Source organism: Corvus kubaryi, unplaced genomic scaffold (genome assembly GCF_017639235.1).
Source record: "Corvus kubaryi isolate FWS band 111438036 unplaced genomic scaffold, C.kubaryi_AGA036_p1.0 37260, whole genome shotgun sequence".
Classification (NCBI taxonomy): Eukaryota; Metazoa; Chordata; class Aves; order Passeriformes; family Corvidae; genus Corvus; species Corvus kubaryi.
In genome coordinates this window covers 267,571-282,597 of record NW_024581077.1, presented here as the reverse complement: position 1 = coordinate 282,597, position 15,027 = coordinate 267,571, and the positions used below count along the sequence as shown (strand labels likewise).

General features: G+C 41.0%; 1 protein-coding gene across 10 annotated transcripts in view; it reads left to right on the top strand.

The window, feature by feature from the left end:
* The window catches only part of FAT3 (FAT atypical cadherin 3), a 398,052-nt gene extending 383,380 nt beyond the window's left edge, over nucleotides 1–14,672 (top strand). For 3 of the 10 annotated variants that reach the window (XM_042024007.1, XM_042024001.1, XM_042024002.1), the window contains 4 exons: nucleotides 1,295–1,408; nucleotides 4,840–4,899; nucleotides 7,454–7,489; nucleotides 8,100–14,672. In XM_042024007.1, coding sequence (XP_041879941.1) covers nucleotides 1,295–1,408; nucleotides 4,840–4,899; nucleotides 7,454–7,489; nucleotides 8,100–8,719 — 830 coding nt within the window. In that variant the 3' untranslated portion in view covers nucleotides 8,720–14,672. Of the gene's footprint in view, nucleotides 1–1,294; nucleotides 1,409–4,839; nucleotides 4,900–6,997; nucleotides 7,074–7,453; nucleotides 7,490–8,099 lie in introns of all 10 variants that reach the window. The other 7 variants (XM_042024008.1, XM_042024010.1, XM_042024011.1 and 4 more) reach the window with 6 other exon arrangements.
* Nucleotides 14,673–15,027: the final 355 nt, after the last annotated feature.

Here is a 15,027-nt window from a genome sequence, read left to right as displayed (position 1 = left end):
TGGAAGTGTTCAAGAAACAATTGGACATGACACTTAGTGCTGTGGTTTGGTTGGCATAGTGACGTTCAGTCAAAGATTGGGCTTGATGAGCTTGGAGGTCTTTTCAAACCTTACGGAGTTTCTGATTGTATGCCTGTGCCCTGATTGGCACATTTTCATCTGACACAACATACTGGCTAGGGTCTTGTAGTGAAAAATGGAATTAATTTTTATATATTTGGGCTGTATTTCAGGGATGTGTTGTGTCTGACCTTTTAAACCCTTAAATATAGTTATGCTGATGGAAAGCATCAGCACACCAGCCCCCACGCATGCTCTGTTCTGTATTCTCCTGCGTGTTTGTGCCACTGCTGGTACCAGTATGAATTTCTGCACACCATGAGGCCATACCGCAGAGACAGACCTCAGCTGTCAAGGAGTGGGAAGCAGTGCAGCTTTGTTACTGCAGCACTCACTCCATTAGCTCCATACCCTGCTGCTCAGCAGGAGCATATCAGCTCTTACAGTTTGGAGGTGTGCCGTGCTGGGTAGAAATACCTACAGCTGGCAAGTAGAGAGCTGTACTTCCATGTTGGTAGCACCTGAGCTTCTTCATTTGTAATTGGCTTAGTACTTACAGTGGAGGATAACTTTTTGTGTTCCTGATTATTTTTGCTCATATAATGCGTAGTTGAATGTGTTTATTCATATGTGTTTAATTACAGGAGAATTTATACCATAGGTTGCAGTTACATTTCTAAACAGTAGAGTTGTACAGACTGAATGTCCCTGATGAAAAGCAGTGTAAATTGAAGCATAATTTATTATATGTCAGTGAGGGAGCTATGAGAATCTGATCCAAGGGCCACTGATAAGAATAACAAGATGCACAGTAACTTTACTGAGCATTGAATGAGCCTTTAATGAGGCTCTCAAATTAGAAAATGAACAGTAAAGATAAATGTAACTGTAATCTCTTGTATAAGCTGTTTTATACCACATTCCTTAAGTCATCATTTTCTTTGCTGTTGAGACTGTATGTCATCTAAAAAGGCAGTATTAAATACAGATGTTTCTTCCTGGATTGCAGTGTTGTCAGCCACTTGAAAGACTCTTTGGGATTCAGACACTTCAAAAGTCTAGGTGTTTTCACCGACTGCCTTCTTGACAAATAGGTCACGTCCTCTGTGTGAAGGAAATAATTTTATTCCGACTAAAATAATAGAAGGCAGGATTTAAATGTGTCCATGGTATAAATAGATAAATGTGCATACCTAGAGAGTACCATTTTGCTTTGTTTTTGCTGTCAATGAAGGTAAAGGGGTTGATGACGCTGAAGAAGTGACCTGTTTTTCAGGAAGTAATAAAGGCAGCAACTCTGAAGTACAGTCCCTCAGCTCCTTCCAGTCTGATTCCGGTGATGATAATGGTAAGAAATAATTTCATCTTTATTATGTTGGGGGAAAAGCTATTCATCTCTCTTTCTCATATTATTAAAACATCTATGTGACATCTTGAAACCCTTTAATGATGCCAAAAGTAAGAAAGTCATGGGTTTAAACCCTCACTTTGTGTTCCACTTACAAAATTATAGGAACGTAATAAAAATCTTGATGCTTGCAGCTGTTGTATCAGGACCAAGCTTTACATGGAATTAGAGGTATGATACAGCAGAGTCACATTGCCAAATGTAAGTTGACTAATAGGTCACAAGTGAAACTGTAGAATTTATATGATTTTCCATTTTGGAAGAGCATGACTTCCCTATTTCACCAGTCAAATAAAAGGGATTTCTGTGCTATTTGCCAGTCTCAGTCATGGTCCCAACAAAATTCTGCTGGTGCTCAGCCTCAACAATGAGAGGATGAGCCTGTCCCCAGTGTCTTGGCTTCCTCCCTGGCAATCACAGCTCAGCAAACAATAGAGCACCATTAAATCCTTGTTTGGTGCATACTCAGTGCCTGCCTCTCATGTCCTGCGTCATTATCTCAGGAGGTGACATGGGCAGAGCCATACACAGCCCACAAAGAGGCCCACAAAGTCAGAGCAAACCTTTGTTCCTGTGGCCCATATATGTTGAGCGCTAGGTCTGAGAAAAGTCAAGATGTTTCTGCTGGGGAGGGATGGTGGATGTCAGGGAAGCCTTATTCAGACACACAGAAGACTAGCACAAAGAAATCATACTTGGTTTCCTCAGCCACCAGTTAATGAACTGTCTGGAGACTCAGTTCCTCAGTCATGACATGCAGCTGTTCTCTAGGAACTCTGAAATGCTGGAAAAAGCACTGATAGCAGTACACTTGCAGTTCCTTTGCCTGAAGCATTACAGTTATTTTTGTCAGGCTTCTCAATGCTTTTCTGCCCCTGAACAAAAAAAAAAAAAAAAAAACCTTTAGCCTTTTTTTAGAATAAGTATTATTTTTAGGATATGTATTTACAATATAGCTACCTTTGGGATAATTACTCAAGTGGTCCTTTCTTGTACATTGTTACTTTTTATATCTCCCAAATTCTAATTAGACATTTCAAACTCCTGATCCTGTCTCCATTGAAATCAGTGACACAGTACCCACAGAAGCTGGATTGGACCTTCTGTGCCCACTCATTTTTTGTGAAAGCTGCATTTAAAATACGGCCTTTAGAGGTAACATTTCTAGTTTGGGGTTCAAACAAATCCCTATCTTCAGGGAGAAGGAGGGAAGAAACTTAAATCTTGTGAGTCATTTGCAGAGATCGATGCAAGACCATGTACTCTGGTTTGCAGCAGGGAAGGTTTGCAGTGAAAGAGCCTAAAAGGCAAAGTCAGGCATAAGTAAGTATATGCATACATGCCTGTCTTAAGGGCTAATGGATATGCCTCCTGAAGCCGTAAATCCTTGCTCTTCTTGTCGTTTTAATTCTTTATACTTCACATACCTGCGAAGGTTAGAAGGTTGTCAGTGAAACCACAAGAAATGCAGTTCAGCATCCATGCTCTTTGGGGGAGATAGTACAGTGGCTCCTTCTTCAAACCCCTTCCTCCAAAGCCAAGAGCAATGCTGCTGGGTTCTCAAAAGGCTAGCAGAGGGGACAGGCTTGTGTCACACAGATGTACAAATGGCTGTGCTGACACTGACTTGTGAAGCTGGGTAGCAGCGTCTGACTGGGGAAACCTATCTTGCAGCAGTGGAGCACTGGGATGAATCCCGTTGAAGGTGCAGACAGCCCCATCCTCTTCAGTTTGTGTCAGGCAGGCAGCCTCCACTCACCCTCTCCCGGGCTCTTGGACCCTTCTTTTGCTGGGTCAATAGGGCTTGTCTGACCATGGAAACTCACATGGGGGAAGTTTTTGAAGCTACATTTTTTTTCCCCCACCTTATTTCTCCTTCACTAAAATTGCTCAGCCCCCCACTAGTCTTACTATGAGTAGTTAGCAGTAATTTTTGTTGTCCAAAAGCAAAAATCTGAGCAATGCTGTATTTGAACATTGACTTGCACTCAGCTGTATGGGGTGGGGTTCCCTCCTTTCTGTGAATGTTCTCTGCACAGCTCCCACCAGAGCCAACCCTTAGTTGCAAGGAAAACTGTGCTGGCCCTGGTTTTTGACCTTCTGTTTTTCACTCTCAGTTTTTGTCCTCCAAGAGTTTCCAGCTGCCCTCCATCTTTTTTCCCAGCCATGCAGCACTAATTGCATGGAGTCCCTTATTTTTCTATGTTTATTATGCATTAGCCAGTACAAGTCTGCTTTGTATAGTTACCAATGCTGTTAGTGGCATTAATATGCTGATCGTAGACACAGAACATGGGTCCTTTGGTTTATCCAGGCTCTTTTTGCTAAGCCCTCACAAAAACTGAGGAAATTGGATGATATCCCTGTTCCCATGCCCAAAATTTAGCAAAGATGTGAAAATATTCAACATATGTCTGCACTGTTAACACATTTCTTGTGACCTCTCAGTCTGTTGGCTGTGTGAAACAAAAAAAGTATGTTTTGCCCCACATTTCTGGTCCCTTTCTCAGCCTGCTCCAAAGCAAATGGTTTTCTCATAACTAAAGACAAAGGAAGAGGGACGAATCCAATGCCAACTCATCCAGAGCTTTCCCTTTGGTTTTGGTGGGTTTTACTTCATGTCCTCAGAGGCAGGGGTGTTAGGTGGTGCAAAATGCAGATCATCTAGAGGACCACACCTTATAGGCCTCTACATTAAACAACTGCACAGTCTGTATTAATTACTTTAAGGGAAAAGTATGTTTTCGTAGAACATCTGCAGAGAGCACACAAAGCATTTGTGAAACTCTTCTGTCAAACACAGGTCAAAATTTGAACCACAGCTACATGGATGTGCCCTCCTAATTATAGCTGTGCTGCTTAACCTCCCTGAGGTATTACATGGCATGGCAGAGACAGTAAATAAGTAAAACATTCCTCTTAGGAAATAGATTGAGCTTAACACCGTTTCTGATGGTGTGATGGTCTAAAAGATAATGATCCTTGGAGCACATGGCACCATCTCTGGAGACCTCTAAGCAAGAATGAATTAGAAATTAGTGTCAGGTAGACAAGATACTGCTTTGGTTAATTGAATCAGCTGACCAGTCTGCTTGAATTTATGAGGTGATACACATCATCCCATGTGCCTTTCTGGAAATGCTGGTTTGGAATTTATCACCACTCCGAAGATATATGGGATTATCTGAAATGAAATGTCCTGCAACCCACTGCATAAATCATGCATTGGTCAGCAGTCTTTTTTTTTTTTTTTCAATGTCAGTTCTGTCTTTTGAGAGAATTTATTGTGGTAACATACGATGTGTGTTTTAAATACTAACCTGAAGCTGTCCTTCCCCTCCCTTTATTTTCTGCTTTCCCTCCCCTGCAAGCTTCCATAGTGACTGTCATACAGCTTGTCAACAATGTAGTTGACACTATAGAAAATGAAGGTATTTAAATTTTTTCTTTCTTGTTATACAACAATGCTTCCTATTTTCATTGTGAAACATTCCAGCAGAACCTCACTAATCTACACTGACCAGCAATCCTGTGGCAGGGATTGGGTTTTGCAGATCATCATGTTCACCAACAAACATGAAAATGCCAGAGGACTGTACCACAAAATATCTGTGTGAAACTGGAGGTGGTAGAAAAGGTGTCAAGCCTTCATCCTCTTCTGTTCAAGTCAATATTTCTGCTTGTTTATTCTCATTGTCTTCAGAGAAAATAATAGACTGATAAAATGGAGCCATATCATTGAGATCATCCTGGCTGCAGAGACTGGGACACAGAAGGTGACACAGGAAGTCTGTAAAGTATCTCATGCTGCAGCAGAACTGGGTTATGTACTCCAGTGGTATCACATGGAGGTGCTTGGCTGGTGGCTGGTTTCCCCCAGGTACCCCTGCCAAACAGCAGATGTGTGGGCACAGCTCCATGGATGCTGTGACTCTCCCGTGGGGTTGATGTGCCCATGGAATAGAGCATGGCAATGTGCTCCAAGGAGCCAACACTCACCTCTTCCACTGACCTCCTGGGTAACCTCAGGCATATCATGTTATAAGTGAACCTGTAATGCGGGGATATCACAATTTTCTTTTTTCCATAAAGCACTGAGGAAATGTCGTGTTATCATAGATAAACATTACTTCTATTTATTTTACAGTATTTTTCCTACCCTTGGGCAAATGTCAACTCAACGTCAACTCAGGTTATCCACAAGTCAGAAATTTCCTCTGTCCTTAGCAAACTTGAGACAGAATTTGAGTACTTCAGTTAATCTAGTCTGCATAATGCTTAAAGATGATTAAGTAAATTATTTTTGTGAAACTACTGATTTTTTTCTTGAGCCAGTGTCACAGTAATTTTGAAAAACACTTTAACTCCTAGCTAGTGATACCTCTTCAGTATTTGTCCATAGCACATTCATTGATTTCCTGAAGTGTAAGAGTGCCATTCTTCTCACTATCAAAAAAAATTAACTAGCCAAGGTTAATTCAATAGAAAGTCGCACTCAAAAAAAAAAAAAAAAACAAAACCTTGAAAAGAAACCACAGGCACTGTAAATGACCTTGCCTTCCTAAGGGAAAGCTTAAGCAAACACACTGGGTTGTTATCATCCTTTACAGGTCAGAAAAAGCCTGTCTGGCAGCAGTTTCAAGAGCCTGTCACTGAAAATACTTTGCCCAATTCCCAGTTCCTTATATGAGACTTAGGATTCTTGCGTGCTCTGCAGCAGAGCTGATGGAAGTGGTGAATAATTAGCCACAATGGAGGTCTGGGCAGAATCACTGCCGCAGACTCACAGGAGGATGGGGCTCCTGCCCCAGGGACCTGCCTGGGGTTGTGCAAGTCAGCAAATTAGTGAGGTTCTCCTGAATCCTGATCCACACAACTCAGAGGAACCTGACTCATCTCGGGTGCAATGCTATCACGCTGACCCAAACACAGCAAAATCTACCGTACAAAGAGAGAAGTGCAGAAGAGAGGTTAGGGCCGGTTCAGACACTGCTGCTAAACCTGCAGTAGCCCCAGCCCTCCTCGCTCCAGGATGGCAGAGCAGGTGGAGAGCTCCTGCCTGGCTACTGAGCTAAGGAAGAAATCACCATCACCACGTGCACCATGTGGTGATGAGCAAGGGCAAGTGTGGTCTTCCTAGGTGAAGGGCTGGAGAAGTCGTCTCTGCCCTCACCTGTGTCTGAGCCGCAGAGGTTATGAGCTGTGATGCCATAAAGGTCTCTTTCTGCTGCCAGACCTCCTCCAGCAATGTCATCCAGAGACTTTGCCTGATGACTTCTTGCATGAAGCCCAATAACATGCGGCTGAACAAGAGCATCTCCATCTAGAAAACGCTGCAGCTTATTCCCCGCTCTTGTCTCACATAAAACCTCTTTCCTTGCTCTCTCCCCCACCCCTGCACCCTCTCCATACTGGAATGCCTCCCTCCCCACCGGCTAGCATGGCAGTGCAGGTGGGAGGTGGGTATGGGGTTGCGGAGCATTGTAGCTGATAGCCCCATTAAATGGCTTTGTATTCTATTCTATTCAGGTTCTTATACCGTGCCCATCACCATGGTATCTGAGCCCAGGTGGGCCCAGATTTGTTTGAACCGGCCCTGAGAATGGTAGATTCTTATTTTTCTGTTTCAAAGTGAACAAGTGAGAGAAAAATGTACTTTGCAATTATAAACCATATAGATGGTGGATGGCCTTTTTCTGTGTTAAGAATTACAGCTCTAATGTAATTCCGTATCTGTTCAGTGAGGGTAAATAATTAAGATATGATAGAAAAGGAAAATAATACACGACATAAACATTTCTTTATGTATGTCTGCATTTGACAGGCAAGCTTCTCTTGTATGTTAAAATAAAGAACAATTAAAAATCCTACTGACACCGAGACAGCTGTACTTTAGAAATATGCATGCAGTTTTGTATTTTGTAATACAATGCTGGTGACAAGCTCCAAGTTACCAGTTTTTGCTTTTCACTTTGTGTCTGACAGTGTCTGTAATGGATCAAGGACAGAACTACAACAGAGGTGATTTTTCTGGGACACCTTCTGCCTGTCGGACTGGGCCGGGGTGGGCAGAGCACTGACTTGATCTATTTGGGTTTTTTTCTTTAACTGCATCACATGTACTCTTTTGTTTGAATTCTGTCGGGTTCAAAAGCTGCATGAGAACGGTCAGCCACTTTTTTTGTTTCAAAATTCAGTTTTCACTCAGATTATTTGCTTGCACACTTTCTTTCTTGAAGTCATTAGAGGTGGAAGGGGAGATGAGATGAGATGCCATAAGCATGCTGACTGCATTTAAATATTTTTTTCAAATAACTATGAAATGCAGTAATTGAGACATTTTGATTTCTTAGACTCATAGTTTCTAATATAACCCAGTAGCATCTTAAAAAGCAAAATTTCTGAGAGTGGCAGTGTTTTGTTTCTTTGCTTGTTTGCATTAGCATCATCATGCAATTTATTGTCCTCCTCTACCCCTCTGGTCAGAGCATGGCTGACGTGTGTCTGTGGCCTGTGGCGCATGCTGTGATTTGAATGTGCTGTGAGGACTCGGGCGAGTGCATGCAGGACACCCTGCTCTCCTCCGTGGTCTCATCCTAACAGCGCACTGTGGTTCTCTTCCCTGCTGCAGCGTATCATTGGGATACCTCTGACTGGATGCCAAGTGCCCGCTTGTCCGACATTGAGGAGGTGCCCAATTTTGAGACGACAGATGGAGGCTCGGCTCATCACGGCAGTGCCAGAGAACTGGAAACAGATTACTACCTTGGTGGCTACGACATTGACAGCGACTACCCTCCCCCTCACGAAGAGGAGTTTTTGAGCCAGGACCAGTTACCACCTCCTCTTCCAGAGGATTACCCAGACCAATATGAAACCCTCCCTCCCTCGAAGCCAGTCTCAATGGCAAGTACTCTCAGCCCTGACTGCAGGAGACGGCCGCACTTCCACCCGAGCCAATACCTCCCTCCTCACCAGTTCCCCAATGAGACGGACGCCACAGGATCTCAAACTGGGAACGAATTTAGTACTTTTGCTGTTGGCCCAAGCCAGAACACAGAAAATGTTAGTGCAGGTAAGATGCCCTTATCCTTGCACAACTCTCTAGACGCCTCCTCCTCTGACGTCTCAGCCGGCTGCGGCTTTGATGACTCCGAAGTAGCCATGAGTGACTTTGAAAGCGTGGAGGAACTCAACCTAGAAAATGTTCACATTCCATTTGTGGAGACCCAGCATCAGACACAAGTGTAAAGGAAGCTCCTCTCTTCTTCCTCTTCCTCTTCTTTTTTTAATTTTGTCATCTGGTCCAATTAATAGTATAAATATTGAGAAGAAATTTTGCTGAAGGTGTATCTATATATATTGGGCAAAGAAAAGTACAGTATAACCCATTATTAACTTGTTCAGAAATGATACTGTATGTGCAGACACGAAGAGACCAATTGTGTTAAGTATTATACATCACAAAATTGTTACAGACAATCTGGAGAGTGTGTACCTTCTATTTATTACCAAGAGTAAAACTCAGCTTTTGAGGCGGGGGGAAAAATAACTGCTAAATAATTTCTTTCTCTCTCACAAAGTCGGGTTGTTTTGGGGGTTTTTTTGGCATTCTGTTATTAAAAGTGTTACAGTGTTATGATCTCCTCACAGTATTAAGGAACTGGTATGGATCATTCTAGGATGCACTGTTGCATGAAATTTTATGTCAGCAAAGAGTGAAAGCAATTGATTGCAGGGGCTGCTGCATGCAACACATCAGATGGCTAAAAAAAGCAACATTTACAAATAGACCTATCAAAGACAAGTGATCAGTTACTTGTCCATAAATATTTATCTATACTTAGTTTATTACGTAGCATTTCATTCTACTTTGTGCAGAGCAAGACACATACATGCAGTTTATATTTGCTCCAAATTGGCTTACTTTGGTTGTCATTTTTAAAGCCTGATGTCAGGTGCATGTGCATAGCTTCACCCATGAGGTCTTCCCAAAATGTCAGAGTTTGGCTCAGGAGTGGCCTGGTGTTGCCCCATTGGTGTATGCACACCCTCATTTGACATGTATGCAACGTGAACATGGATCTGAAAACATGGGGTAACCGACACAACTGATCGATTTTTGGAAATTTCTTGCTTGGGTAATCAGCTCTTTAACAGCAGTCCTCATGCTGCAGTTACTGCAGTAAAATTAGTTGCAATTAAGTTACATATGAGGCTGCTGTAACCTCATGTCGTTAGTATAACATCTTTTGGCAAATGTCCATCCCTGGAGTTCACGGGTTGAGTTCTCAGGTTCTGTAGACTGACTCAGTCAGTGGAGCTGCATGCATGGACTGTGGCCAAAGGTCTGTCCCTAGATTTTCCACTGGGTGCATCATTTTGTAGGATTTGAGGACATCCAAAGGTAGTTTGCCGACTTCAGAATATTGTTGTGGTATGAAGAAAACCACGGCATCTGTATGTTTTTATGCTTCCCTCAGCCTGATTGGAGTAAATGGCCATTGACACTGATTTGGCCTGAGCAGTCAAGTGCAATCTGGAAATATGGGGTTTTCACTCAATGTATTAAAGCAGAATATACACACCTGTTTCTCAGTGCTCTGAAGATGTTTTTACCACTGCATTTTACAGTGTCTTTGTAACTTACCAGTGAATGTGAGTCTACACGCCTGCATTACTGCTGGGTTGTCATCCATTCCTTCCATGGCATAATTCTGTCATTCTGAGAAGCTATTGAATACCTAAATCGTTGTGATACATGAACAGATTCATTAGCAGGTTTTCTGTGCTGCTTTCCACATCCTGTCCCTTGGTCAATCACCTTAACTGGATAGTTTCAGCAGTTGTATGCCAGGGCATGTTCTTGACTGACATGAGTTTCACACAAAATTAAATTGTGGGCCATTTCTTGACATACAGAAAGGGTTTATTCAGAAATTTTCCCCAACACAAGGAAATTATTAATAGAATGTAATTTAAATAACTGCAGTTTGTAACACTTTTAATAAAACAGGATTTCTAGAATTCTTGGAGTAGGTACAGTGTGTTGCTGCTCCCCTCCAATAGCTCATATAGCTGTGAAAGATAGGTGTGGATATTTTCTTTGGGATGATACAGCAATTCTTCAGTAGAAAACAGCTCATTATGCAGATGTATGAATAAAATGAGTGAACTTCTAGAAAGAATGTACTGCACATACAAATATTATCAAGTACTTGTCTGCAAATAGGTCCTGTCCATTGAATTTATGAATGTCACTTGGTCTTCTCTAAGTAAACATGCTTCTGTAACAGTGATATATTCTGAATGTGCTCATGGTGCGTTTCAAACCCTTTCCCCTGATATTACTCCTGTGTTTTTAAGAAGAAAAAAATATGGAAATTTGTATTGTGATTGCAAGGAACTGAGGGATTTGCCAGAAGGCTATAAAATGGTTTGGCAAGCCTAGAGTTACGGAAAGAAGATAACTCATATTGTTCATGAAGTCTATGTTACAGGAAAGGAAATGCAATTAGATTGATGTCTCTTCAAGAGTTAGGAGCATCAGAGTTGGCAAAGCAATTCTGCAAATTTAACCGCACTTTTAAAGCTTGTATGACCTTCTGAGAATGTGATGCTCTCTTAGCATTGGGCTGCAGTTTACATGAGGTTTGCTCCTACTCAGTTTTGGTTTGAGACATTTTTATCCATTGTGCAATTAATTCTGTTTGAGCCCCCAGCTAGTTATTAGGTGTACTTGTCACCTGTCTTCAGTAGTGAAAGTTCTTGCGTTAGCCTGAGACACCAATATCAAACCTTTACTGGGACATATCAAAAGTGTCACAAGGGACAGCATGATGGGAGCCTAGTGATTGCCATACAAAAAAAAAAAAAATCAGTGTTTCTTACCAAGCTTGTTGCCTCAGTAATATATTGTTGGTAGTGAGTTTTACTAGTAAAATATGCATAAATACAATGTATAGTACTTTTTCTGTTTGATGTTGTTGCCATTTCATTTCACGGAACACCTACTTATTAAAGTGCTGTTGGGAAGGTGCCAAGGATCACCCGTTCAGCCTTCTCTGTCCTGTTCATGATTTCTATACCTCAATATCTCCTCCCCTCCAAATCCATCTTCAGATTCCCCTCTGTGAATATTGGTACTTCTGTGGCCTTTCTGGTTTTGTTCAGGCTCTTTTTGATAATTATAAGACCCAAATGCAGATCTAAAGGTGAAATACCTCTTAGGGAGTGATTCTCATGTTATCATCTCTTGTTAAACCAAGCCATTTTATTTTCCTTTTAATTACTACTCCACACAAACAAGTCACAAGCTTCTAATCTGGAACATAAGAACACATTCATAACATAATGTAAGAGTTACTGTTCATATTAGTACTTCCAATATATATTTCCTTTTTCTGCCATATGATGATTTTTGTATCACTGCTGCTGTCATTCCCAGGTCCCTGGTTCTTCAAGAGCTACCCCTCACATCTCTGCTTATCCTGTGTGTTTGTATTTCAAACTATATCCCTGCAGATGGCTCCACTACACGGTGTTTTCTCTCAGAATCATCTGTAGCAGATGATCTCATAGGCTTAATGAAGTCCTTTTGAGTATCACTGGCTTATAACTTAGGATAAAGAAAGTTTTTGCTTTTTGGAAAGAAGCAGCAAAAGAAAAAGCAACTTGTTAAAATACAAATACACATTTATATCAGAAATCACAAACTTTGCTGGGAGTGTATGAGACTAAGTAAAAGGGTGCTTGTTCTCTGCATTTTGATCAAGTTGAGAATGCCATGCACAGTGCCAGCCTTTTTAATAACTCTGGCAATGGAAAGAGCCTTACTGTGACTACAACATGATTTTTGCTGCCAATACCACATTAAGTGGCCTTGTGCAGAAGAAAAAATTAGGCTTACGTACCTTTCTTAAGTATGTTAATTATTTTGCCTTTGTATTATAAACATTCAAAAAAAAAAAAAAAGAAGGGCAACCCCCCCCCCCCCCCAAACTATAGATACTGGATGTAGTTGCTGTCCTTGACCAGTATCTTAAAGCAGAGCAAAGGGCTAAATGTGACATCGTGGAGCTGCAGAAACGTTTCCTTCCCATGGGACAAAATGGACAACCCCACTAGAAGACCACCATAAAGTTGCCTTCCTCTTGGACCCTCCTATAGGATACAGCATATGAAGGCAACCAGGAGGACTTTGGAACACAGAGATTCACTACAGAATTGTGATTTCCTGTCAGTCAAGCTCTTTTCCTTAAGCTCAGTGATGTCTTTGATCCTGAACTATGCCATGGGTTTCTTTAACCTATAGTTCCAGTAAACAGCTGGAAGGAGTCAAAGGCTTTTCACTGCCACTGTTTTCCTGAATCTGAAAGTTGTGTGCTCCATCTGTCAAGCAGGCTCTCCCCCTCTGCATGTCCCACTAAGAATGTAAATTTTGGTCTTTGGAATTTTTTCTCATGTTTTATAAATTCTCTAGTGTAGTCTGAAGTAGTGAGAGCCTTGATGTATCAGTACCCTCTAGTCAGAAACTCAGTGCAGCTGCAGCGCAGTGAATACAAGCATATCACGAAATGCTGATCAATGGGGAGGCAGCAGCCTGTTGTCTCTGTGAGCCAGGCAGCAGAGAAATTTTGAGAATATGACATAAAAGTTGTTCCGCTTGTCTCCAATAAATTCCATCATAAAGAAAAATGTGGGCTGGACAGGACAAATGGCTAAGAACCCACTTTACTCCTCATCTAGCTCCTGCTTGAAAAAGCTAAATGGATGCTATAGTAAGTATATCCTTACAGTGAACAGTAACTGCATTAATGGGAGTTTTAGGTGCCCTGGACCAGTTCTGCTAAGCTTCATTTGAAAAGGAAACATCCTAATAATGGAGGAGGCCAGCTCTTCAGAACCAGTATGAAAGTACATCTGTGCTTTGTAGATAATGTTTGGAGCTATTCACTCAGTAATAATGGGCATTTCATTGGTTTCCAACAAGAGAATTACATCTTCAGCTTCATTCCCCGACGGTTTACCGTCATTTACCATGCGGTAAAAACTGTGCTTTTTGCCTGTTTGCATCTCTGTTCCTCTCAATACACCAAACTGTGATTTGAGCCTTAGAAATTTAGACCACTGCCCATTACCCATGGTTTTTAGCCTGTGTTTCATGGCATTTAACATCTCCATTATCAGAAGGGCCATTCAGTTAGTAAATTAGCTGCATCATCCAAGGGATGGGCGGATGGGGAGGAAATGAAACTAAATTCATTTCGTTATGTAATAATGAAAAGCAATAATTGCAAATATGTCGTATTACACAAAGGCCATAAGGAATCTTTACCAGTGTTAAGAGTGCACTTGAACTGTATTATGGAAAGAGATTGGAGCCCTCAGAACTGTAGCATTCTTTTGTCATAGGAATACCTGAAACGCTATTAATCATCAATGCAATGAGCCCATACTGCCGCTTTTCAGGAGATGACAAAGATGTTTAGGAGTGAAAGCAGTTCTCTTTAAAGCACTGTATTGGAAAAGATTGTCTTGTAAATTTTACCTGTCTCAAGCAGGCTGGTTTGTAAAAGATGTATGTTTTGGTGTTTAAAAAGAAGTTTATAAAATAATGTATATAATGGTTTCAAATTACCAGGCTTTTGTAGATATTTGATGCCAATCAGGTTGCTTTAATTTCTTTTGTTTATTTGTTTGTTTGTTTGATATAATTCTGAAGAGTCATCAAAGTTGGTTTAAACTTCTAAGATAACAGAGAAAAAACCAAAAACATTTTAGATCTGAAAACTTTTTAATCATTTCAAAGTGTACTGTAACTTTCTTTTGGGTTCAGCTCTTTTTGTTTAACTTCTTTCTGGTTTTAAGATTTTTTTATTGACTTTTTTAAATGAATATGTTTTGCACAAAAAACCTAGAGATATGATTTTTATTCCATTTCAAGTAGGTATTAAGAAATGTCATTTTTCCAATGACAACAAATTCAACCTTATGCAAAAGGGAAGGTTTATCACTTTGAGTGGGTATAGTTCTTCATCTGAAAACTAATTGTTCCTTCATAATTGCTGTTGGCAGTATTGTCTTGTGTTCTTTTGCTATAAAAACAAAACAACAAAAAAAAGTGTACAGGTTTGTAACTGCCAAAATTTGCTAAAGTTGATGGTTAAAACAAGTTTTCCAAGTAAACAAAAAGAAAAGCCCAGCTGTGTTGACTGCTTCTTGATTTTTCTCCTACTTTCAAAGGAGGGAACAAGATAAGATACACCAGTTCTTCAAGGAATGTAGGATTTCATTGCTTCTCTGTGTTGCAGAAAATACTACTTTTTTGGAGTCTTTAAATTAATTTCATTATTACATGGAAATTCCTCCATAGAGGCCCCTACCTGCACTGCAGAGCACACTTGCCAAGAGTTTTTCAGCTGATGTGTGTAAGCTAAGGCAGTTCCCTAATTAAATCCACATCCTCAAAGAATGCAAAAGGCATCATCGCATTGTGTAGCCATCTAAACAGTGAGCTCCATCAACTGAGACAATTTCAGGGGACAATCCAGCTGTCC